The sequence below is a fragment of the Polyodon spathula genome, chromosome 39 (assembly GCF_017654505.1).
Source record: "Polyodon spathula isolate WHYD16114869_AA chromosome 39, ASM1765450v1, whole genome shotgun sequence".
NCBI classification, from domain to species: Eukaryota; Metazoa; Chordata; class Actinopteri; order Acipenseriformes; family Polyodontidae; genus Polyodon; species Polyodon spathula.
In genome coordinates this window covers 2,415,221-2,440,860 of record NC_054572.1, presented here as the reverse complement: position 1 = coordinate 2,440,860, position 25,640 = coordinate 2,415,221, and the positions used below count along the sequence as shown (strand labels likewise).

At 46.4% G+C, this 25,640-nt stretch overlaps 1 protein-coding gene across 2 annotated transcripts in view; it reads left to right on the top strand.

Moving 5' to 3' along the window:
• The window catches only part of LOC121304724 (inositol 1,4,5-trisphosphate receptor type 3-like), a 40,214-nt gene that overhangs the window by 10,470 nt on the left and 4,104 nt on the right, over window positions 1-25,640 (top strand). Inside the window, exons 8-47 of one of the 2 annotated variants that reach the window (XM_041236080.1) lie at window positions 344-490; window positions 741-836; window positions 1,333-1,377; window positions 2,142-2,281; window positions 2,544-2,643; window positions 2,929-3,089; window positions 3,830-3,971; window positions 4,143-4,304; window positions 4,794-4,966; window positions 5,469-5,588; window positions 6,050-6,487; window positions 6,892-7,036; window positions 7,613-7,757; window positions 9,137-9,333; window positions 10,473-10,593; window positions 10,898-10,952; window positions 11,061-11,226; window positions 11,468-11,644; window positions 11,825-11,899; window positions 12,239-12,358; window positions 12,818-12,940; window positions 13,250-13,450; window positions 13,592-13,843; window positions 14,042-14,167; window positions 14,249-14,374; window positions 14,721-14,841; window positions 16,208-16,386; window positions 16,668-16,816; window positions 17,180-17,288; window positions 17,607-17,697; window positions 17,881-18,056; window positions 19,487-19,646; window positions 20,206-20,384; window positions 20,532-20,732; window positions 21,580-21,690; window positions 23,773-23,868; window positions 24,235-24,336; window positions 24,651-24,734; window positions 24,973-25,083; window positions 25,262-25,580. In XM_041236080.1, coding sequence (XP_041092014.1) covers window positions 344-490; window positions 741-836; window positions 1,333-1,377; window positions 2,142-2,281; window positions 2,544-2,643; window positions 2,929-3,089; window positions 3,830-3,971; window positions 4,143-4,304; window positions 4,794-4,966; window positions 5,469-5,588; window positions 6,050-6,487; window positions 6,892-7,036; window positions 7,613-7,757; window positions 9,137-9,333; window positions 10,473-10,593; window positions 10,898-10,952; window positions 11,061-11,226; window positions 11,468-11,644; window positions 11,825-11,899; window positions 12,239-12,358; window positions 12,818-12,940; window positions 13,250-13,450; window positions 13,592-13,843; window positions 14,042-14,167; window positions 14,249-14,374; window positions 14,721-14,841; window positions 16,208-16,386; window positions 16,668-16,816; window positions 17,180-17,288; window positions 17,607-17,697; window positions 17,881-18,056; window positions 19,487-19,646; window positions 20,206-20,384; window positions 20,532-20,732; window positions 21,580-21,690; window positions 23,773-23,868; window positions 24,235-24,336; window positions 24,651-24,734; window positions 24,973-25,083; window positions 25,262-25,580 — 5,941 coding nt within the window. Of the gene's footprint in view, window positions 1-343; window positions 491-740; window positions 837-1,332; window positions 1,378-2,141; window positions 2,282-2,543; window positions 2,644-2,928; window positions 3,090-3,829; window positions 3,972-4,142; window positions 4,305-4,793; window positions 4,967-5,468; window positions 5,589-6,049; window positions 6,488-6,891; window positions 7,037-7,612; window positions 7,758-9,136; window positions 9,334-10,472; window positions 10,594-10,897; window positions 10,953-11,060; window positions 11,227-11,467; window positions 11,645-11,824; window positions 11,900-12,238; window positions 12,359-12,817; window positions 12,941-13,249; window positions 13,451-13,591; window positions 13,844-14,041; window positions 14,168-14,248; window positions 14,375-14,720; window positions 14,842-16,207; window positions 16,387-16,667; window positions 16,817-17,179; window positions 17,289-17,606; window positions 17,698-17,880; window positions 18,057-19,486; window positions 19,659-20,205; window positions 20,385-20,531; window positions 20,733-21,579; window positions 21,691-23,772; window positions 23,869-24,234; window positions 24,337-24,650; window positions 24,735-24,972; window positions 25,084-25,261; window positions 25,581-25,640 lie in introns of both variants that reach the window. The other variant, XM_041236078.1, reaches the window with a different exon arrangement.

Genomic DNA, 25,640 nt, shown 5'->3' with positions numbered 1-25,640 from the left:
TGTAAATATAAAACATACCATGAAAATATAATTTGAAATGTGTGTCTGGGAAGGGGTCCTGTTTCCTGTTGAAGTGTGTGTCTGGGAAGGGCAGTGCTTGTCTCCTGTTGAAGTATGTGTCTGGGAAGGGGTCCTGTCTCCTGTTGAAGTGTGTGTCTGGGAAGGGGTCCTGTCTCCTGTTGAAGTGTGTGTCTGGGAAGGGGTCTGTCTCCTGTTGAAGTGTGTGTCTGTCTGTCTCCTGTTGAAGTGTGTGTCTGGGAAGGGGTCTGGGAAGGGGTCCTGTCTCCTGTTGAAGTGTGTGTCTGGGAAGAAGTCTCACAGGTCTGTGTCGTGTTCTGCGCAGGGCGACGTGGTCCGGCTCTTCCATGCTGAGCAGGAGAAGTTCCTGACCTGCGACGAGTACAAAGCCAAGCTGCACGTCTTCCTGCGGACCACACTGCGGCAGTCTGCCACGTGTGCTACCAGCTCCAACGCACTGTGGGAGGTGGAGGTGAGTCCAGAGCCGAGGGGGGGCAGCGCTTATCTGGGAAGAAGGACTGGCTTGGGTAGAGCGCTCCATAATGCAATCGGTTTTAAAAACAAAAACGTTATTTCTAATGCTTCGTTCATTATTGGACAACACGGACTGGAGGTAGGGATTCATATTTGGCATGCTTTTTTAATTAGAATTCATTTTTAGATTACAAAAGTGGTTTATACAGATGTGCTGCTTTATGAAGGCTTGTTTGTTCTCTGCACAGGTTGTCCACCATGACCCCTGCAGGGGAGGCGCTGGCCACTGGAACAGCCTCTACAGGTTCAAACACCTGGCGACCGGACACTATATGGCAGCAGCGGTAAGCAGGAACCCCACTGGGGTCAAGGCACAGGCAATGCTGTGCTGAGTTATTCAATTAGTCGACGGTCACTCATCTGAACCTGCTGGCACCGAAACTAGTGCCAGAGGACACATTAAGAAAGGAAATGTTAACATTGGCATTCATAAAGAACCAGCCTGGTTACATCAATCAGATACTAGGAACTGGAGAAGCACTGATAGGCCGAATGGCCTCCCTTCCCTGAAATTATTTTTATGTTCTTAAATGAGGTTCAGACTTGTAGGTCACTTTGGATTAGCTTTTATTTATTTAACCCAACTTAAAAAAAATCTGTATTAATTTTCTATAATGGTCAAATATGAGTTGCAATAAACAAATCACTGGTATGAATACTGATCCAAGGGGGTGTAGGGAAAGGGTCTGAATTTCTGTGGCTTGCAGTAAACCAGCATGGCAAGAATGGGGAAGCCCAAACTGTGCTGATTTTATAATCTTCGTTTTCTTTACCGTGCAGGAAAACCCCAGTTACAAAGGAGACAGTGTGGAAGCAAAGTCCACGGTAAGCAGCAGTGTGAAGAAGATGCAGGTTTCTAATCTGAACTGTGTAGCACACACACGTGTTTATACAGAGCAGAGAGAGTGTTGAGAAATGCACCACATGAAGAGTCAACCCTGGGTACGGTGCACTGTAGTGTGCAATACTGGGTACGGTGCACTGTAGTGTATACAAAGCTAGAAATATTTACTACCCCAAATTCATCAGCAGGTTGCACCTCTTAGACCAGGAATCCCAATTAAAATTAATCCTGGGAGAGAATAAAGAAACTGCTAAAATGGCTGCAGAATTTATAATTACCAGTGCGGCACAGTCTACCTCATGCAAAGAGACGCCAAGTGAGATAACAAAGTCATAGAGCAAAGTCTTCTCCGAGCATCCTGTAACCTAGCAATGGTGCTCCGATGTGTACTTCATTTCCTGTAATGGGAATGCTGTGCTGTGAGTGTTACTCCAGTCACGCTGTGTGATTTGCATCTTATTTCCACAGCAGGGGAGGCAATGTGGGAAGGAGCCTGACCGCTATGTCCTGAATATCACAAGCTCTTAAAGGCTCAGAATTTTTCTGGGAGGTGTATGACTTGGAATCGTCATTCAACATATGTCATTCTCTCTCTCTCTCTCATATCTATATATACACAGCACACTTGACACTGAATGAAACCTGGCCACTTTGTTAAACAGGTCTGCCTGTGTGCTCGTGAGAGCCATCTGTGTCACTCTTGTGCTTCTTGCTCAATACTCCCTTGTTTTGCTTTCCCCACCAGACCGACAGCTCCCGCAGCAAGAGAAACGCCGGCGAGAAAATCAAGTACAAGCTGGTGGCTGTGCCCCATGGGAACGACATCGCGTCGCTCTTTGAACTGGACCCCACCACGCTGCAGAAAACGGACTCCTTCGTGCCCAGGTACTGCGCCTGCTTAGCTTGCATGCTTACCTATTTCTCAGACCGGTGTGTAAGAAAGGAATCCTCCTCTGATGAGCAATAAAGATTCACTTAGAGAGATTCTTTCTAAGATTCTGATCTGTACAATGCTATAAAAAAATGGTTTTCCTGCTTTTTGTGCCAACGCATATTAGCAGCGTGTGCAAGTCTAAGTCTCATTAAAATCCAGCAGCCATTTAGCGCTAGTTGAGACTGAACAGTTTCCTGTGTGTGTTAATTGAAGGAACTCCTATGTGAGGCTGAGGCACCTGTGCACCAACACCTGGATCCAGAGCACCAGTGTTCCCATTGACATCGACGAGGAGAGGCCCATCCGACTGATGGTGAGCGCCACTCACACCTTCTAGCTGGTAACCAGCAGTACCAGTATCACAGCACTGTACTTGATATTGGCATTAGTATCCAGTCTAAACCTTTTTCACTGAATTGAAGTCCTTATTGGCGTTTCTAAATTCAGCACTGTTCAGAGTTTAATAGTTATGGATGCGTGTGCAACAGCATAATTAATTAATTATTATCACGTCCCTGGAACTTGAACAGTTAAGCACAATGGAGACGCCCCCACTCTGTGGCACGTCGTATAACACACTCGTCCATTGCCTTCACAGCTGGGGACCTGTCCCACCAAGGAGGACAAGGAGGCGTTTGCCATCGTCTCTGTGCCCGTCTCCGAGATCTGGGATCTGGACTTTGCAAACGATGCTAGCCTCATGCTAGCCACAGTCGTGGATAAACTGAGCAAAGGGTTCATCAACCACAACGACAGGAGGTACACGCTACCTTTTTAATACCCTCGGGAGCCGGCTGTGCCCTCCGCAAGCAGACCGTGGTCGCAGTTGAGCGAGACGAGGTTGAATTACCCAGTGAATGTGTTGTGAGCCAGAATGTACATTTAAAAAATGAAAACTGATTGTATTGAAAAAGATTATTCCAGGCGTTTGTACAGTGATGGGGCAGTTGGTGAGAAAGTTGGTTTCAGCTTTCTGCTGTAGTACTATGGCCACAGATCCTTTAGCAAATAATCTACCACCAGTTGAGGAAGTTGGTTCTTTGAGTTCTGTCACAATTACTTTTCTGACTCCTTTGAATGTAACCAAATACATTTCTTCTTTCATGCTACCCAAGCAAGTGTGATCTGAGGCGAGGTGGCGTGGGGAGGGTGTCCCTCGCATACTGCCTGTGTTGCATGTCTGGCAGTTTTTTTTATTTTTATTTTTTTTCAGTTAAATAAGCATAGACAGTGTCCCGTTGTATCAAAACACATTGTAAATCAGTCCCACAGCTGACTTCTAAGTAAGAGCGCTCTGTGAAAACTGTGCAGGTGTCTTGAACTGCGATGCGAAGCTCCGAAACGATTTAAAACCAGCTGGTTGCAAATGCAAATAATCGCATGTTTTGGAGTTTCAAGAATACAGTCGCTTTCCTTCAGCACAGGCGTCTGTCTAGTTTTAAACTGCCCATTTAATGAAGGTTCCAGCTGATCACCTGTCTGACTCGTTGCTGGAACAGGTTTGCCATCAAGCTTCTGGAGGACCTGGTGTTCTTCGTGGTGGACACAGCCAACACCGGGCAGAACGTGCTGGACGTGACCATGACCAAGGCCAACCGGGAGAGGCAGAAGCTCATGAGGGAGCAGAATATCCTGAAGCAGGTAGATGCTGCAGGACACGGGCGCAAACAGTAGAGGCAACAGCTGCAATTCACATTCAACAGCTGCCTTGTATTCCTGCTTTCGGTATCGCCGCTGGCCCAGGGTTATGATTACGGGTGCGCTGATTGTAAAGCCAGATAGAGGGTGACTGTTGACTGTGTGTCTCCCCAGATCTTCGGAATCATCAAGACCCCCTTCACGGACAAAGGGACAGAGGGGCCCATGCTGCGGCTGGAGGAGCTGTCTGACCAGAAGAATGGCCCATACCAGTACATGTTCCGGCTGTGCTACCGTGTGCTGCGCCACTCCCAGGAGGACTACCGCAAGAACCAGGTACTGTGGGGGGCCAGACCCAGGAGCACCAGCTCCAGCGGGCTTCAGAGGAGGGGGGCAGGGGGGCAGCCATGGGGCTCAAACACACTGGTGGAAGTAAGACTGCCCTTAAAAAGTTTACTGCAGTAAATTTGCACTGTGATTGCCATGCTTTTCCCATGTTTGTACAATGCATTTACCATTGTTTACCATGATTTGCCATGTGTTATGCTTTACAATGCTTACCTATGCTTTACTGTGCTTTTGCACAATATGTATATCTCGGAAGGGACCAGTGTTATCTGTTTTGATTTAGTTTGAGTTACACATTATATGGTACAAATCCAACTCGTAACAATTCAGTAATTCATCAATTTAGAAAAGTGAAGGCAGCCAAATGCATTATCTTACCCAAATGATGTGCAAAATGGTCTAAACGGTGTAAAACAATGTATCTGCATTGTCAGCATTGCAGCTAATTGATCCCCTTCCACTCTCTGCCTGTCCTAGGAGCACATAGCCAAGCAGTTCGGGGTGATGCAGTCCCAGATCGGCTACGACATCCTGGCAGAGGACACCATCACCGCGCTGCTCCACAACAACCGCAAGCTACTGGAGAAACACATCACCAAGAAAGAGGTGGAGACCTTCGTCAACCTCGTCCGCAGGAACAGAGAGCCCAGGTAGGGGGCGCTCTGCCAACTGGGGAGGGGATTCAGTTAAACACAGCGCTGCGTTGTGGCATGTCGAGTTCGGCACGCGCTAGCAAAAATCCAGAAGCACATACACGCAGTCAGTCTCGATTACATGTTGTCGTGGAATGGGGAGTAGTGCACGCCCTTATCTTTTTTTTTTCTTCTTTTTAATCCATGTCCCCAATAGCCGTCTTTGCATGCTTGAAATACCTCCCCCCGAGATTGGATTGAATGCTTAACCAATCAGACAAGAGTGCCGTGGATTTGGGTATATAAAGAGCCTGTTATAAGAAGCTAGTTTCAATTCAGCAGTTTTTGTTTTCCAAGATGTAATGTTGATAAACAGCCAAAAAGATGCGTCTATGCAGGTTTAATGTGTCTCTAGAGATCTGATAGGGTTCGTATCTCTTTCATAAACGCGACTGAGGTGTGAAAGCCGTCTGCTGCTGTTTGTGTTTCTGTCTGAGTGACCAGTGCCCTCCTCTCCCAGATTCCTTGATTACCTGTCAGACCTGTGTGTGTCCAATCACGTGGCCATCCCGGTCACTCAGGAGCTCATCTGTAAGTGTGTGCTGGACCCCAAGAACCAGGACATCCTCATCAGAACTGAGTGAGTGCCCCTGCTCTGGACAATGCCAGGCTTGCTTCCTTTCCTTTCCATCTGGTTTAGTTGATATTATCTCAGCCAGCTCAACAACACCAATACCGATGTTTCATCCAGTCTCAGCATTGCTGAAGGGTTAATCCCGCGACGGGCTATGTGGTATTTGTTACATTTGAAGGGAAATAATTTATATCATAGAACTGGCCAGTCCATTGTTCTAGTGTATATAGTATAGTATATTTATATTAGCTTATAGACCCATCATCACAAAACTTATGGCTCTAATGTAAACTCTCAAAGACTCTTTGTAACACCATAGTGTGGCCATTACAGATTGTGAGGATTTATTATTTTTTTTTGAATGAGGATTCATAGAGTCCTTTTTACAGTTCATGCTCGCCCTCTCTCGCTGTCTCACTCCCTCTGTCTCCCTCTCACTCATCTTCCCTGCTGCTCTCCTATGGAAGGCGGCGGACGGCGAAGGAGCTGGTGCATCCTTCGGGGTTCGGCATGGAGGACGATGTGGACGAGGACGAGGTGTGGCTGGTCTGGATGGACAAGACCAACGAGAAGCAGGAGAAGGGTCTAAGGCAGCTGGCCATGGAGGCGAGGCAGGGGAACAGCCACGATGAGAACGTGCTCACCTACTATCGGTACCAGCTGAAGCTGTACGCCCGCATGTGCCTGGACCGGCAGTACCTGGCCATCGATGACATCTCCAAGCAGCTGGACGTGGAGCTCATCTTCCTGTGCATGGCGGACGAGATGCTGCCCTACGACCTGCGCGCCTCCTTCTGCCACCTCATGCTGCACACCCACGTGGACCGGGACCCCCAGGAGCTTGTCACTTCCATCAGGTTCGCACGGCTCTGGACAGAGATCCCCACCAGCATCACCATCAAAGAGTAAGAGGCGCCCCCTGTCTGTAATCCGGTCTGCTTCACTCAGGCTGCTGCTAAACTGTCTGTCTGCTTCTCTATCTTCTTCTGGTTTGCTTCACTTATCCTAGGATTGATTGGCTGCTTTTTAAAAAAGAAATAAAGACAACTGTGGTAAAGTTTTGTTTGGTATTCTGTGTAGTGTTTCGTATTCAATAATTGCCCTGTAATTCATATTTAATCCTAATGCACTTTGTCAGACGGGTCTGCATTTCTAATTTCCTTCAGAACTGTTTTTCTGTAAATCTTTTAGGGTGTTTTTGTTTGCAAACACAACGTGGAACTCTGTTTGTTTGAGTGTGTTTTGGTGTGCTCACCACACTCAGGTAGTTTGAGATGGCTTCTGAACTTCAGTCCCTCGTGTTCCTCAGCTACGACTCCAACATGAACGACTTGCGGGACAACAAGAAGAACACGTTCTCCAGCACCATGGGCTTTGTGGAGGAATACCTCAACAATGTGCTCAACGACGACTTCCCCTTCGCCAACGAGGAGAAGAACAAACTCACCTACGAGGTAAGAGCTTAGACAACACCCCACAAAGACAACAGATGTACACTGCATGGCTCTACTGTGATTCGTGTGCAGACACATTATGTTTCTGAAATGAGTAAACCCATTTGAACTGATTAAGCAATAAGTAGGTATAGATATGAGTTTGTTTTCTGGTCTGCAGATTTGAATGTGGTTCATTTTCATGTACAACTAGAGCGCTCTGCAATGTTGAGTGGAGTTCTCTTTCCTATACTGCTAGAGTGCTCTGCAGTGTGGAGAGTGGAGTTCTCTTTCCTATACTGCTAGAGCGCTCTGCAGTGTGGAGAGTGGAGTTCTCGTTCCTACACTGATAGAGCGCTCTGCAGTGTTGAGAGTGGAGTTCTTTTTCCTGACCCTGATTTCAAGTCTGCAGTGTTGAAAGGGCAAGAAACTACTCAGAATACATTTACTGATCTTGTCTTCAGTACTTGTCTTGCGATACCATTCAATACGTGCCTTTGCATCTGCTTCACAGTAGGGCCCGTTTCCCCCTCGTTTGCGCACGTAGCTCCTCTGTCCTCCGCAGGTAAATCCGTCCTTCTCTCCCCGCTGCTGCAGGTCATCAGCCTGGCTCGACACCTCATCTACTTCGGCTTCTACAGCTTCTATGAGCTCCTGCGCCTAACCCGGACGCTGCTGGGGATCATAGACTGCGTGCCCAACCCCATGATGATGCAGAACATGTTCCCAGAGGACCTCAGTGGTGAGAGAAAACGCTTCCTTGTTAATAGCAGCTAGAGCCAGCACAGTAGCTTAGTTCACAGGAGCTGGGTACTAGGTGACGCTTTTGGCTGCTCTGGCATGTGTTACATATGTCTGTGGTGAAAGAGGGAAACTAGAACGGAAGAATTGCTCCTGAACGCAAGTCAATGAACATAAGAGGTAAGGAGACCAAGTATTGGGACTGTTCAGTGATCTTTTATTGATCACCCAGAACGCTGTATTTTGTATGATGTAAGAAATAACTGGAGACCCGTGAAATTCTTTCTGTTTTTTTTTTTTTTTTTTTTATTTTAATTTGCATTTGCAAAGTGTTTATTTTTTCACAAATATTTTTATTTATTTTTTTTTTTATAAATTTCATTTTATTACAGATTTATAAAACAACCCCAACAGATGTATATCAATAACAGTGTACATCATATTTGAACTACATATATATTTTTCATTAAACATTATCTGCTTTTATTTATTTTTTAACATTTTCACATAAAGACCTTGCACAGAAAAATAATTTAGTTATCATAATTTCTCATTAGCGGCTGCAATGGTAACGTGCAGTCCCTCACTCTTTAATGAACTGCCTGTTTACAGTAAATACTGCCCCTGCCTGCTATAATAATACAATAACATCAAATAAAACATATATGTTTACACTGCCCTGCTATTGTGGGGCTGTATTATTCAATGCACCTACAACAATCTACCCATTATATTTCAATCCCTTTGCACTGAAGCAGGGCTCCAGTACACAACACGCTTGGGTTTTTCTCAGTATTTAAACACTAAGCAAAGCAGATTCATTCATTCAAATCCATTCAAAACCAAAACAGCACTTGCTCCAATGCAAAGTTTGCACCACTTGAAATAAAACAAAGAATTAGCATACTGATACAAAACAAGCCATATTTTCCCAAAAAGGAACAAACAGCTAATGCTTAACGATGGTCTCTTTCGACTCCCGTTCCAGCGCACAGCTGCAGAATCTGCACGTCGTTATTTTGTCAACGTCTGCTGCGTACATCCCCTCATGCTCAAATTCTTTGCAGTGTTGTTTAATTGTTGTGCGCGGTTCAGGCATTTTAGAAACAAACGTCTCTTCTCTTCCATCACAATTCCCAGACGACTCGCTTCAAACTATACATCTGTGCAAGAGCTAGCCAGAGTTTCATATTTGTGTAAAACATGGGGCTCTAGATCTACCCTACACTGAAGACAGCACTGGTTTCACACACCTGATTTGCACTAATCTTGGACCATTTAATGTTACTTCAGGTGAGGTAGTCCAATCACGGGTCTTTGCAACCAGTTGTTGGTTTCCTACAGTTTTAGTCTTTAACTAACGAGCGAGCCTGTCTCCAGGGAAGAACATGAAGCAGTCAATCCACGGGGTGGGGCAGATGATGTCCACCATGGTCCTGAACCGGAAGCAGTCCCTGTTCCACCCATCGAGCCGGACCAGCGTCGGGGCGGACCTGCACGGCAAGCTCAAGGACAGCATCGACAAGCAGGACATCACCGTGATGGACACCAAGATCAAGATACTGGAGATCATGCAGGTGAGCACAGCCCTGCACTTTACTGCAGCACACCTTGGGGGAAAATCACAGCAAAGCATGCTAAAGAACTTCAGGTGGCATTTCATTTTAAAAGCTTTATCTACAGCAAGCAGATGTAGATTCAGCTGTTTCAGATTACATGCAAGTTGCATGAAGGCGGGGTTATTGCATTAACACTGTAGGTGTCTACAGAAGCACCACCTTCAATAGAGTCTTGTTGACCATCAGACACCAGTAAAAAAAAAAGTGGCTGTCTAGCCACGCTGTAGTCTATTCAGGGTGTATTGTGGCTATGACCTCCAATAACCTAAATCTCTAACTTCAAAAACTTCAGAACCATCTTTTGGAGAGCTGTGGTGCGTGTAACTGTTCTTTACACAGGCAGCACCCCCTGAGTAGTTTGGGTGTGTGTTAGCTGTGTTTGCAGGTGCGGATTATACCCTTGTTAACGTACTTCATTAGAACGGATGGGGCACTGTAAAGCATATTGATAACAACCCCTTTTGGTGCCAAGTACTAGCTGGGAACTTTAAGTACTTGAAATATTTATATAGATCAAACAATGTTGTTTAAGCACAGCTATAGTGGGGGAGGCAATGATAATGTGCCTAATGCCTGTAAGATGAAAGACAGTGGATTTTAAAACCTTGGTGATCCCTCCTTGTTCTACTGTCCGGGGCACAGGTGTCAGCAGGGAGCAGTGTAGTGGATTTCAATCTGTGGAAACAGACGAGCAGTACCACGGCTTGGATCGGGGACACTGGCAGTGTTTGTTTTCGTGAGCCAAACCGGATCGGCTTGCTTTAGTTTCAGTGGATTCTACTGGGAAGTTATCGATTGTTGCTGGACTTTGTTTTTGTTATAATCTGTTTATTTCATACTGCTGCTGTCGATTTATAAAACTCCTTGCTCCAGTGCTAAAGTGGAAACTATCCATTTAAAAGGTCGTTTACAAGTAGCGCACAGTGCGGCCTCCGAACAACAACTACTGTTTAACAGTGAGGGCACTGGCGAGGTTTTGGGCACGATCCCAAAACCTCGCCAACACATTCCGTAGACCTGCACTCTGCACGGTGCAAACCCAGCCTGCAGGACGGTGTTACAAAGTATCCACGTGTCTCTCTCTCTCTCTCCCCCAGTTCATTCTCAACGTCCGGCTGGACTACCGCATCTCCTTCCTGCTCTCCGTCTTCAAGAAGGAGTTTGTGGAGGTGTACCCCATGGGAGACGCCGACGCCACGGCTTCCATTGAGGAGGCAGGTAGGTAGACCCTTCACACCACACCCCGGGTGGGCTGAGCGCGCTTCGAGCGTCTCCGATACAAGAGTGCCGTGCCCGTGACACCGGCTGACATGATCGAGAATTCTGCAAATGACCTGCTAGATTCTGTGATCGCTAGATGAGTAGATCTTTATAGTCTTTCAATTCATGACATTGCTTGTTCGATGTCTGCACTTAAATCCCAGTCTTGTGGTGTTAACCCCAAGAGTGGGGAGGAAGTTGTGCATTGATGAGTTCAAACTGTTGTTTTCAGCTATTCTGTATGTGTTTTGCTTCTGTGCAGCAACAATTAACCTGCTTCGCATTGGAGAACAAGCTGAGGCCATGTTTGGAGTAGGGTAGGTCCTCTCTCTCTCTTTCATCCTCTTCACAATTCAATTTGTTATTAAGTGAATGTCGGGTTTGCTCTCCCGCTCGTGCAATGAAATGATTCCTCTCTGCTTCAGGAAGGGCAACAGCATCTTGGAGGTGGATGACGAGGGGGGCCGCATGTTTCTGAGGGTCCTCATCCACCTGACGATGCACGACTACCCTCCACTTGTCTCGGGGGCCCTGCAGCTCCTCTTCAAGCACTTCAGCCAGAGGAACGAGGTGCTGCACACCTTCAAACAGGTACCGGGACACAACTCCTGCTCTTCCACCTGCTGCTCTTGGTGCTTTTCTTCTTCATCATCTTGTTCTTCAAAACAGATCCTCCTCCTCTTGAGACCTGTTGCTTAAACTTCTGAATCTGAGACCAGATCCAAACTGAGTCCTGCATCTTTCTTTCTTTCTTCTTCTTTTTGTTCATTCCCTTTCTTGCCTTGCTCTTCTTCCCGTGCCCCTGACTGCCCCAGTGATTGTTCTCCTCCAGGTCCAGCTGCTGATCTCTACTCAGGATGTGGATAACTACAAGCAGATCAAGTCAGACCTGGACCGGCTGCGCACCATGGTAGAGAAGTCTGAACTGTGGGTGGAGAAGAAGAGCAGCGGAGGAGAGGGCAAGAAGAACAAGAAGGACAAGGAGGAGAAGGAGGAGAAGCAGGAGAAGGTGTGGTGTTCATTACGGGGTTTCGTTTCAAAGCAAGGCAAACCTTCAGAGAGGAATAACACTGCTGTAACAGCAACAAACTAGCAAGAAACAAAACAGGACTCCTGACATACAGCAGCTTTCAGTCACTTTACACAGCTGGTCTCACCGCAGTCTCACTCCCTTTACTTTCCCTTCCAGCCTCCTGCAGAAGATGAGGCCACGAAGAAGGCAAAGTCTGAAAAGAGCAGTGAGAATTACAAGACTGTCAAAGAGGTACCACTAGCACCTGGAGGGCAATGAAGCTCACCAGAGAAATGCAATGTGCCAGGTGTACAAAGGAACTCAAATTGTACTCTGTGTGTGTGTGTCTCTATATATATAGTACGCATGTACACATACTGTAATCCTTTTTGATATATATACATACATTAACACAATACTTCATCAATCTGTAGTGCTATTTTTGTTCAGATCAGTTACAGAGAAGCTAGTGTATTGTTGATTAGTTCTCCGAGCCGTTCATGAGCTCTGTAATTCTAATACAGAGATACGAATAGGCTGAATATCTGTAGTCTCCCGGTAACTGAGCACACCTGTCCTGCTTCTCCCCAGATTCTGGAGCAGCTCAATAAGATGTGCGGTGGGGGGGTGTGGAAGAAGCAGCAGCGCCTGCTGAAGAACATGGGTGCACACAAGGTCATGCTGGACCTGCTGCAGATCCCCTACGACAAGGTGGGAGCGGCAGCCTTGAAGCATCTCCTTTAGAGGGACTCGGCATTGGAGAATCTTTTCAGTCTCCATCTAATTGAAAGGAAACGGCAAATGTATTTGTAATGCTACTGTATATACTAGTATGTGTTCAGTCCTAGAGTGTTCCTCCCCTGTAGTCATTTGGTATAGAGATGAATCTTGCATGGTGAATTATGACACTTCCTTACACAATATAAACTATGATATTTATGTATTACTGGAGCACTCTTACAAAGTTACTGTTTAATGATGAATAGATGGAATTCTTGGTGGTATAAATCACTAATTCTGGGGAAGGCAGATTGCAAAACTTCTCCAAACTTGTTCCTCTTTGTTTTACATGTCTTGTAGCACACTGGTTGTGTTTTATTTTTAAACAAATGTCTGCTCTGGTCTCTCCCTGTTCCTCTTTCCCTTTCTCTGTGTGACTCTGCTCTTCAGAATGATGCGAAGATGCTGGGGATCATCAGACACACCCACCACTTCCTGCAGAAGTTCTGCCAAGGAAACCAAGAGAACCAGGCTCTGCTCCACAAGCACCTCAATCTCTTCCTCAACCCAGGGGTGGGTGTGGCTGGGGAGGAAGGGACAGCAGAGCTAGGGAGGTGGGGTGGAGGAGTGGGTGAAGGAGGAGAGGAGCAGGAGTAGGGATGGACTGTTAGAAAAATAGCAGGAGTTAGATAATAGCAACACCACGTGTGGGATTTCAACCTCTAAGCATTTGTGATTTATTTATTTAAAAGATTCTAAGTATTTTTTTAAAGTTACAAAAGAAAATTCTGAAGGTTTCTAAAGCCATCCTCTCCTGTGTAAATGCAGAGCGTGATGTGAGTTGCCTGTTTGTGTGAGTTGATTGCGTTCTCCCTACTGCAGCTCCTGGAGGCAGAGACGGTGAAGCACATCTTCATGAACAACTACCAGCTGTGCACGGAGATCAGCGAGGCTGTGCTGCAGCACTTCATCCACTGCCTGGCCACACACGGGCGCCACGTGCAGTACCTGGACTTCCTGCACACCATCATCAAGGCAGAGGGCAAGTACGTCAAGAAGTGCCAGGACATGACCATGAACGAGGTGGGTTTGCTGCGCTGCTCTTCTCAACGGACAATTTGCCATGTCAGTCATGGTACTAGTGCATTCTGACTAATTCATTCTCTCTCTCTCTCTCTCTCTCTCTCTCTCTCTCTCTCTCTCTCTCTCTCTCTCGCTCACTAGCTGACGAACGCAGGGGAGGATGTGGTTGTCTTCTACAATGACAAGGCCTCGTTCGGCGTCATGCTGGAGATGATGGCGGCGGCACGGGAGGGGGTGGAGGAGCACAGCCCCCTCAGGTACCACATCTCCCTGGTGGAGCTGCTGGCTGCCTGTGCTGAGGGCAAGAACGTCTACACAGAGATCAAGTGCACCTCGCTGCTGCCCCTGGAGGACGTGGTGCGCGTGATCACGCACGAGGACTGCATCACAGAGGTAACGGCCAGCTTCATGCAGTCCTGACCCAACAGCGCATTCTCCTGGGGGAAAAACTCATGTCCCACAATTTCAGATCAATTGATATTTTGTTGGTGTCTTTTTGTAAGGTAGCTGGTGTTACTTGATGGAATACAGTCCAATCAACCTGCTTTCGGTTCAGCATCTCAGCTGTGCATTTCCCTGCCTTCCTTACAGGTGAAGATCGCCTACGTGAACTTTGTGAATCACTGCTACGTGGACACAGAGGTAGAGATGAAGGAGATCTACACCAGCAATCATATCTGGAAGCTCTTCGATAACTTCACTGTGGACATGGCCATGGTAGGGCTGTTAAAACAACACAGGCTGGATTCCATGCTGTACTCGATCAGCACAGTTTAGTCACTGCTTGTTCCTCCCCAGGTGTGCAACAAGCGAGAGAAGCGTTTATCAGACCCAACCTTGGAGAAGTATGTGATCAACGTGGTCCTGGACACCATCAATGCCTTCTTCAGCTCCCCCTTCTCTGAGAACAGCACCTCACTGCAGGTACCATGCCCCGTGCCAGTGTGACTCCTGAGTTCTCTTCATGGCTGGCTTCTCTCAGTTTAAACGTCTATTGTAGCAGAGGTCAGGGCTGCCTATCCCTTAGTCTAGCGCATGGCTGAACGTAGGCAGCAAACTAAACTGAGGGGTTGATACGGGAATTAAAGCAATGGTGCATGTTTGGTTTTCCTAGCATGCATTATAAATCATGTTTGGTTTTCCTAGCATGCATTATAAATCTCTTTTGGCATCCCATTTAGACTCATTTGAATCCAGAAAGGGGCATGCTTTTTGTTTCCGTGATCACTCTGATCTGGCATATTAAATGTCTCCAATCTCTTAACGGCAGAGCCATCACACCCTCGTGGTCCAGCTGCTCCTGTCCACTGTCCGCCTTCTCGACTGCCCCTGGCTTCAGCAGCAACACAAGGGACTGGTGGAGGCTTGCATCCGGACCCTGGCACTGACAGGTAGGGGCAGGGATAGGGGATAGCTGAGTGGAGGGGGGCTTGACTGGGATGGCCAGAGGTCAGTTAGGAAGTGATGACTTTGAAATGCTGAATCAGAATTCTGTGGTAAAATCATAAAAAACAAAGTAGTGAAAGTAGAGACTTGAAAGTATCTTCCTAGCCCCATGCAGCGCTCCAGATAAGGCTTTGTAAATGATCTTCATTGCCCCATGCAGCTCTCCAGATAAGGCTTTGTAAAGGATCTTCCTAGCCCCTTGCGCTCTGTCGCTGGTATTAATGAGCACATGTTTCACGTATCACAGCCGTGTAATGCAGGAAATATCAACTGGATAAGCCAATTGAAAAAATTGCTCACCAGTTATATTTAAATATCATACGAAATTCATATTTTTTCAATGTGTAAAACACCCTTTACACAGCTTATCTGGCCACTGCTGGTCCCATGGCTGCCATTTCTTTCCGGTTGTGCTCGTGTGCAAGCAGCTACATCACCCATCTCTGTGCATGCCTGGGCCTATCCCATTTTGCAAAACAAAAACACAAAAACTCCATTGCATTGTCCAATGGCAAAGCTATCTTGGTGCGCCGCCAACAAGCCCGTCCGCTCCACTGTCAAGCCGGGGTCTCTCTTGAACAATGTTCTGAACACTTTGCATGTCGTAACTGTTGGAAAACATGGATTGAGAATTGATTAGCAGTTTGCTACGCATGTGGACTGGCAGAGCTATACTGGTGTTTTTTTCTGAAAAGAGACTAATATTGCAGATAGCAGACTGTTTGGTTCAAATTGCATGTACTGCTAACAATTGATAGAGACGTTGCGTCTACAAGTTTCTTGCCCAACATTGAATGCAAGCTAACAAGATAACAATGCTGTGGACTAGAAGGGAACAGGCTCTAAAGACTTCAGAGAGATCAAAAGAGATAATCCCACTGGCATCAAAGGGGGTCGCAAGGAGATAACAAAAGGCAGATGCATGGACCTTTTGTCTCCAGGAGTGTGAAGAATGCACTGAGTTCAGAGGTTGTCACACTAGACCACACACACAGACACACACACATTAACACTCACACAATAAATTAAATTACCTTGACCATTGGTTAAGTGTCAGAGAAAGGGGAGGTGGACCATCTATACAGAAGGGTATTTAATGTCATGCAAGCATTGTAATGTTGAGTATTGTGTTTGTCCTGTACTTGGGACCAGACTCCCTGCATATTTCAATAAACCTGGCAACTGATTGAAGAAAAGGACTCTGTGCATTTTCTTGAATCTACTTACTCACCATCTATTTTTTTTAAGTTACTTCAGTAACCTTGTGTCCTATCCTTGTCCCTGGATGACGGGTCTCTGTGTGGTTTGCAGCTAAGAGCCGCTCTATCGTCCTGCCCATGGATCTGGACAGTCAGATCAGCACCTTGTTGAACCACAGCACCCTGGGAACCCTGTCAAGGAACAACCCCAACTATAAGAGCACTGCGCGCAGCACTCGCGCTACCGCCCAGAACCCCTGGGACTACAAGAACGTCATCGAGAAGCTGCAGGTAGGGCCCCGGACTGGCTTGCTTTCTTTCTTTGTTTTGTTGTTCTGTTCGTTCTTTCTTTCTTTCGTTTTGTAAGTATAAGGTTGAAAACAGCAGCTCCAGACAAGCAGGGGAGTGATACTAGAGGAGGGATGTAAGTCTAAATACATTGTCTGCCTTGTATATTCATTTATATATTTTAGTGGGGGGGGTGAGGAAACTAGTTCTCTTCCTGCGGGGTGTTGTAAAGTGTGTTGGTCCTGGTCATGTGCGACACATGACCCTCGTGTGTCTCCCCGAAGGACGTCATCAACACGATGGAGGATCGCCTCAGGCCGCTGGTGGCGACAGAGCTGTCGGTGCTGGTGGATGTGCTGCACAAACCCGAGCTGCTCTTCATGGAGGGGACCGATGCCCGGATCCGCTGTGAAACCGGTGGCTTCCTCTCCAAGTGAGTCCGCAGGCTTTGAGGCCTAGACTTTGTGGGGATTTGAACCCATCTTCATACTTGTCTGTTTGCATTCATGTACACATGTACTGTAAACCTATTGAAAGGGAATAATGAAAGCTTTAAAACCTTTTACAACTCAGAATGTGACCATGGTCAAGCAGTCTCATCCTGCCACCATTATAAAAACACTGCTGTATTTGAACCACAAATGCTGAGCCTCACACCTCACACTCCTGGATAAACCATAGGATCTTCAGCAGAAGGATCAGGGGCTTGTGAGAGTTGAGGTTCGAGTGAGAAGGGAGGGAATGCATTGCTGTGAACTGATTGCTCATTGTCCGGACGGCTCTGTTTCGTGTGCAGGCTTATTCAGCACACCAAGAGCCTGATGTCCTCCGACGAGAAGCTGTGTATCAAGGTGCTGCAGACGTTGCAGGAGATGCTGGTCAAGAAGCACGACTTCGATGAGAAGGTGGGCGCTGGCCTCTTTGGATAAACTGGTAAACTGTAAACTGTAAACCAATGCAGAGCTGGAAAAATTGAAAAATAAGCCTTTGGTAATTGTCCCCACTTAAACATGTCAGGCCATTTCTATTACTGGTCAAGTTTGCTGTTAATTTAATTAATGCATCTAAATAGAAAGGAATTCACAGTTGTTCATAGTAATTAATGGAACTTTTGTAATTTTATTTAGCATGAAAATAATTGCAAGCCATTGAAAAAGTGCAGCCATTGATCCTGTGCCAGCTGTGCCTGTTCTTAATGCAGCCACCCCTTCTCTTCTTCGCAGGCAATTTCTTTGAGGACAGTCCTTCTTAACAACTATCTGTACAACAAGAAGCCCAATGGCAAGGGGGAGCTGCCTGAGGGAAGTATTGCAGGTAATCATTCTTCTATACTGTAGAACTGCCCCAGGCACATGGAAGTATACAGCAAACCCTCAGCATTGCGCTGTGGTAGCAGAGTTCGGTTTATAGATTACTACTAGCAGGGTTTGGATTAGCTAGAGTCTTCTGTACTGAATCAGCTTCCATGTCTTTACGTTCCTCTCTTTGTGTCTCCAGGTGCCGATCTGGAGAAAGACTGGGCTACCATCGCTGCCATCCAGTGCCGCCTGGACAGGGAGGGGGCCACCAAGCTAGTGACAGATCTCATCACGAGCTCCAAGAACAACAAGATCTTCCAGGAGAGCGTTCAGCTGGCCATCTGTCTGCTGGAGGGAGGCAACACCGAGATACAGGTAGCTCAGCTTTCCATCTGTTCCTTTGAGCCTCTTCTAGCACATGGTATGGTGCTTGCTCAGGAGGGCTTTCAATGGGTTGGGCTGTGAAGCGTCACCTCAGTAGTGCTTTGATCGGCTGGCAGGGTCTGGGGGACTGTGTAATCAAATTAACTTAAAACGCTCTGCTCTACTTTTAAATAATAAGAAGTAGGCTTGTAACGGTAACGCTAATAAATAAATAATAAGAATCTGTCCTGATGAGATTTACTATAAAAAAAAAAAAACGGAGAAAGGAATTGAAAATAAATCTTAAAGGGGATATAAGGAACAGATTATTGAGAAAAGTTGACAAACTCAATAGAAATGAACTACTTGACTATAAAGGAAAAATAGGTTAAAAGAGAGTTTAATATTGCAGTTGAGTTATTATATTTTTTGTGTTTTTTGGAAGACTTTGATATTATCGATATACACTTTCCATATTTTTGCCACCTCTACGTTTTACCAACATTCACAGTTCCAGCAAAATACTGAAAGAATGGAAGACCGCCAAGGTCCTAGCCATCCTTGAGCCAAGAAAGAAGCTCGATGACCCCAAAAGCTACGGGCCAATATCCCTTCTCGGCACTTGCTACAAACTGGTGAAGCAACTTCTTCTCTTGCAAAGATTGAAGCCGATCCTGGAGCAAGTGATACCCAAAGAGCAAGCATGTTTCAGAGCTGGTCGTAACTTTCAACGTAAACTGAAAACAGCAGCTGCTTTCGTTGACCTTTCTTCGGCCTATGACACTGTTGCGCAAGGGCCTGTTGCTGAAGCTGACAATGGTCCTCCAGTGCCGACACACCAGGTTAATCAACTCTATGCTGTAGGCTGGTCTTCGCTGGGGACTGTGTTGGCCCAGGCGCTCCTGTGGGTTAGGGAGGTAAAACCAGCAGGGGCTGCTTCTCCTTATCGCTCTACAGCGAACCCTGCTGGCAACACAAGCATTGGTCCTATCGGTGGCTGAATATTGCTCAAGCCATCTATCGACACACAAATCGACACCACTCCAGAGATTGGTCAGTAGTCACTTCAGTCTGCATCATTACCATGGCTACCAGTCCTCTCCAGTAACCCAGCATCAAGCATCAGGTGTGATGCTGCCGTACTCCGAGAGTACAGTAAGATTGACCAGGACAGCAGTGAAGTGCAAATCTGTCGCTTACATTATGATCACTGCCCAGCACACGCTTTTGCAGGAGGTACAACTGAAATCCATCTGGCGACGCCATCGAATGGCTTTCCAATCTCAGTATATAGCTATAAACTCGGTCCATTGAATTTCACCTGTCGTATGAAAGAGAGATTATGGAATCTAACTTGGACTAAACTGCTGGAGCCCCAAGCACGTTTCAGTGACCTGTGATATCAGCGGCCCTGAACTCTGTGTCACCCCTCTTCCTTTCAGAACTCGTTCTATAAGCTGATGATGGGCTCCGACAAGTCTGAGAAGTTCTTCAAAGTGCTTCACGACCACATGAAGAACGCTCATCAGGAGGTCAAGGCCACGGTGTCGGTGAATGTGAGCGAGTTGGGGAACAAGGTCAAGGAGGACAAAGAGCTGGAAGGTAGTATCGACGGTGAGGCTCAGCACAGCACGCTTGGGAGAGAGTAGCAAGCTGCATGCTGGAGACTGTATAGCAGGGTTTAGGGTGGAGAGGGATGCTTATTTTAGATTGGATTTTCCAAAAAAGTGGAGTGTTTACAGTTGACCATGTCCCTTGTAAGACGTGATCATTTTGGATGTTGATTAAAACAATGAGCACTAGAGGAGAGCATTGATGCTTGTCCAGTTCCAAGTAGCTAGTTGATCTCAAAAGGATCTTAAAGGATAGCAATGATTCAGCATGACTATTGGCTAGGTAACCCATTCCATACCCTCACCACCCTCTGAGCAAAGAAGGGACCATCTGTGCCAAGTCTTTCTCCACTTAATAGCCAGTTGTTTTAAAGTGTTACTGAATATGCACATAGTTAAATGCAAAACAGATTACTTTTGAGTTTGTGTTAAGAAAGATATTCTAGCAATATGTGCAACACAGCAACGGTAAGTGATATGTTTTTTTAAAGTTTGGTAGCACTTTGAGTAAGTTTGTGTAATGCTGTCATTGTGACTGTTGTCCCCAGGTGGGCCGGCCCAGTTCCTGGTCCCCGGGGCCCCCTCTCAATACCCCCCCGCCCAAGCGGCCGAGCCGGAGCAGGGAGAGGTAGAGGCGGAGGCAGAGATGGGCCCGGGCGTCTTGATCATGAAACCCATCCTGCGCTTCCTGCAGCTGCTCTGTGAGAACCACAACCATGACCTGCAGGTCAGCACAGAACATTGAGCACACAGCGTGTGTAACAGGGGTCATTGTATGTAGATAGAAAACAGGAACATCCCTGGCTCTTCAACCCCATGCAGCTGCAGTGTCCCCTCCTCGTGTTTCTCAAGCTCTGTGTTTCGCCCCGTCCAGAACTTCCTGCGCTGCCAGAACAACAAGACCAACTACAACCTGGTGTGCGAGACGCTGCAGTTCCTGGATATCATGTGCGGGAGCACCACAGGGGGGCTGGGCCTGCTGGGGCTCTACATCAACGAGAACAACGTGGGGCTCATCATCCAGACCCTGGAGACCCTCACAGAGTACTGCCAGGGACCCTGCCAGGAGAACCAGGTACGCTGCCCAGGCAGCCAGCCAGAACAAGACTCCTGTCATTCAGAATTGTAACCCGGATTTAACCCATTTAAGAGCCATTGTCCTTATTTGAAGACAGGCTACTTTGCACTTTTAACCTGTCGTTTTAATTTTCTCTAACTATATCGTTATTAAACTTACTCTAATTTTGTTAACCGCAAAAGCTAAGTCTAAAGACACCTTTAGATGCTTTTGTGACTCCTCGATATAAAATAAGAAACTGAAGCCTAACAAAGCTTGGTGTTTTTCTACCTACAGTGATGAGAAAGCTCTATTGATCTTCATAGCAAGCGAGTAATTTCACTGGTCTGATTACAGGCACGTCTCACATCTGTTATTTTACACTTCTAAAAGACTGAAAACTTTGAGAATGGCAGCACATTTATTCAGTGTTTTACTGTGATTTAAATGACATAAATATGTGTTCTGACTTTGTCAAAGAAAAATGAATGTGGTACTCAGTGGATTGAAAGGCATTACCTCGGGGAAGGGAAGGGTGCCACTGTACAAACGTAGCAGTGCTTTATCATGGTTACAAGCTGGTAAACAGTGCCTCATTGTAAATGTACGCCTTTTAAATCTCTAATTTCCGGGTTTATTTACCTCTTTCAATGTCGTGTTTTGTTTGGTTCCTCTTTATTTTTTATTATTAGCTCGACGTTCTGTCTGATAGTTCGGCGATCAGTGACCTTTCAGTAGCCCCCTGCAATAGAACAGGCTGACTGGTGGATCAGAGCTCTGCGGTTTCAGATCTAGTTGTCTTGCTGTGCTGTGTTGAATCCAGTACAGGTGTGCTCTGTGTCAGTGTGTGGCTCCTGTGTTTCAGACCTCCATCGTGGCTCACGAGTGCAATGGCATTGACATCATCACAGCCCTCATCCTCAATGACATCAGCCCTCTGTGTCACTACCGCATGGAGCTGGTGCTGCAGCTGAAGGTAAGGAGGCAGGGGGCTTCATCTGTAGTCTTCATCTGTGCTCATTTTTAGTAAAGGTAATAGGTAAAAGGTAATAGCTTATAGTGGCTTTCCTGCATGCAATACACAAAAAAACTCAATAAAATAAATATATATACACACCAATGGGAATTTGGTCATTTTAAAAGCATTTGTTGTATTATTTTTCTCAGTAAATGTCTCTTTGTATTAGTGCTGCCCTATTGAGATGTACCTGTGCTGGCCCTGTGGGCACAATTTATTATTATTATTATTATTTATTATTATTATTATTATTAAAGAACAAAACCAATAATCATAATTAAAAATCAGATTACATATGTTACAGAATCTATCAAATGCACAGATTCCAGTACATTGCTATATTAACTCGACTGTTCAGATATCGTGCTGCAAACGAGAAATCAATTTATTGTTTGTTTTGACAGATTACATAGATATCAGGGGGAAAAAAATAACAAATGATTTGCATACAAGTGAACTGGTAAATTAAAGCCTATACTTAATTAATTTACACTTATGCGTTCTGCTGAATTCATATTGAAAATAAAAACTTCCTTTTAAAATCGTGTTGTACGTGTTCACACTCTCCATCTAGAGCGTTCTGTTTATTATGGGTGTTTGCTTTTCTGCATTTAGTAACTCCATCTTAGCATAATCTTAGCACAATCGGTTTTCTTAGAGATGCAGTTTTATTAAATATATAACAAACGTCACAAACGTCACCTTGTGTGGACTGAACCATACCACGCCCACTACAGCGTGAACACACAGTGCACCAATGAAGCGCCAGATAGACCCAGAATAAAACCCGCCCCAGTGTCAATCTTTCTGTTGCACCAATTAGATAAGCTACTTGGAGGCAATTGCCACACCCTTTCCTTTTTATAATATCCGCCCAAATTTGTCACGTGACCTCATCTAGTATATTATTCAACGTTTAACCACTACTTTAGAGTTTGTTTAATGTTTAAAATTCGCATCTCTACTTTTGATGTCACCCTACTCGCCCCGAGTCAGTTTTGCACATTGATTATTTTGCTCTCCAGAACACTCATTTAAAGAATAAGAACATGATCTGTAAAAAGAACTTCTGAAAACATAGAAAAGGTTTTGGGATCTACTGTGAAGCAACATATTGAATCCCGGGGAAGTAAAAATGAAGTCCACTCTTATTCAGATGAGCTAAGTACTCTAGGGGGTGGAGGAGTGGTTTTTGTGCCTCTGAGTGTCTGATGCTTGGATGGGTTGATTACTGTAATGAGACTCTATAGAGGTGATGCTCGCTCTCCTGTCTGATTTCTATAGAGGTGCTGCTCGCTCTCCTGTCTGATTTCTATAGAGGTGCTGCTCGCTCTCCTGTCTGATTTCTATAGAGGTGCTGCTCGCTCTCCTGTGTGATTTCTATAGAGGTGCTGCTCGCTCTCCTGTGTGATTTCTATAGAGGTGCTGCTCGCTCTCCTGTGTGATTTCTATAGAGGTGCTGCTCGCTCTCCTGTGTGATTTCTATAGAGGTGCTGCTCGCTGTCCTGTGTGATTTCTATAGAGGTGCTGCTCGCTCTCCTGTCTGATTTCTATAGAGGTGCTGCTCGCTCTCCTGTCTGATTTCTATAGAGGTGCTGCTCGCTCTCCTGTCTGATTTCTATAGAGGTGCTGCTCGCTGTCCTGTCTGATTTCTATAGAGGTGCTGCTCGCTCTCCTGTCTGATTTCTATAGAGGTGCTGCTCGCTCTCCTGTCTGATTTCTATAGAGGTGCTGCTCGCTCTCCTGTCTGATTTCTATAGAGGTGCTGCTCGCTCTCCTGTCTGATTTCTATAGAGGTGCTGCTCGCTCTCCTGTGTGATTTCTATAGAGGTGCTGCTCGCTCTCCTGTGTGATTTCTATAGAGGTGCTGCTCGCTCTCCTGTGTGATTTCTATAGAGGTGCTGCTCGCTCTCCTGTGTGATCACTCTCCTGTGTGATTTCTATAGAGGTGCTGCTCGCTCTCCTGTCTGATTGCTATAGAGGTGCTGCTCACTGTCCTGTGTGGCTGTGTGATTTCTCCCCGTGCTCTTTCTGCAACAGGACAATGCATCTAAGCTGCTGCTGGCTCTGATGGAGAGCCGCCACGACAGCGAGAACGCAGAGAGGATCCTCTTCAACCTCCGGCCGCAGGAGCTGGTAAGGAAGCTGTACAATGAACCCTTTTTTTTAACACTGCAGGCTTTCTGCTGTCGGAGGTAAGTCAGGCTGGGCTTGGTCAGCACTTGGGCAGGGGGACCTCCCAGAAAAACCGGGTGTAATGGTGTTAGTTGCTCAGTGTTGGGTGATTTTTGTTCTGGACTCTAATAGATTAATAATACGATGTTTTGTGGGGTTCAGTTCTTTTGGATGAGGTGCTGCTAATCCAGGATCTGACATTAAAAGATCTTGCAGCGCTCTTGAAGAGCAGCATGCTGTCTTTAATACCAATACAGATCAATGTACCCTGGTGAAACTTAATTTCATCAGCTTCAATTAGCCCTAGTTCTTCTGGTTCTCTTGCAGGTGGATGTGATAAAGAAGGCATACCGGCAGGAGGAGGAGTGTGAGGACTCGGAGGTGTCGCCTAGAGAGGTCGGCCACAACATCTACATCCTGGCCATACAGGTGAGGCTCTGGGTTGCATAAATGGGGCAGATTTTGCTGGCTTATACCTTCTTGTAATAACTCCCTTCTCATCAAGCATTGCCTAAGAGAGCAGCGCAGCGCTTTTGGTTCTGAATAGAGATTGGTTATTTTGTCTTTCATTAGCCGGCATTGCAACAAAGACAATGGCAGCAGTGTCTGTTTGTAACACTGCTGTACTGGCATGGGCATTCAGAGATGCATTTTATTCTAATAGTGACCACCGCCTTCCTCGTGCTAAACGTGTCTCTGTCTCTCCCGCTCGCTCTCAATTCCCTGTGTGATTCTCGTTCCAGTTGTCTCGACACAACAAGCAGCTCCACCAGCTTCTGAAGCCACAGAAACGAACCCAGGAGGGAGTGGAGGGCATCTCATCCATGGTAAGAAAACAGGCTTGTGCACTGAGCTGCTCCTGCTGCGTTCAGCGGCTCCGCTCCTGCACAGCAGATCGCTGCACTCTCTGTTAGTCATGCTTTGTGTGTTTCCTGTGCCCGTTTCAGATAATCTTCCACTGCCAGTTTAGTTGTGGTTGTTTTGCTCTGGGGCATTACTCGACTGTGTGTGCAAGTGAGAGTTTGGAACACTGTAATGACTCTGCTGTCATCTCCCTGCTTCCAGCTGACCCTCAATAACAGTCAGCTGACTCAGATCTTGAAGTCCAATGTGCCAGTGGTGGAGGAGGAAGAAGATCCACTGCAGTACTACGAGAAGCATACTTCGCAGATCGAGGTGGGGATGGGCACGCGTGTAGGGACTCTGGGTCAAGGGGTGGGGGGTGGGGGTTGTGTCCTTCAAGTGTGCCTTTTAACAAACCTGACCCTCTTCTGGGATGCGTATCTCAGACGAGGGGGCAGAATGTTCAGTGTCACGCAGTTGGCATCGTGGTGAAACTCCATTCCCTCTCAAGATCGTGCGTGATGACCGCAGCATGGAGCAGATTGTGTTCCCAGTGCATCCCGTCTGTGAGTACCTGACGGAGGAGTCGAAGCACCGTGTCTTCACCACCACGGAGCAGGATGAGCAGGGCAGCAAGGTGAGCGACTTCTTCGAGCAGACCTGCTTCCTGCACAACGAGATGGAGTGGCAGAAGAAGCTGCGCAGCATGCCGGTGCTCTACTGGTTCTCCAGGAGGATGCCGCTGTGGGGGAGCATCTCCTTCAACCTGGCCGTCTTCATCAACCTCATCATCGCCTTCTTCTACCCTCACAGCGACTCCAGACCCATGGGTAAGCAAGGGACAGCTAGCAGCGTCTGTGGAGTGATTTCTCCTGGACTGCACTTGAAGC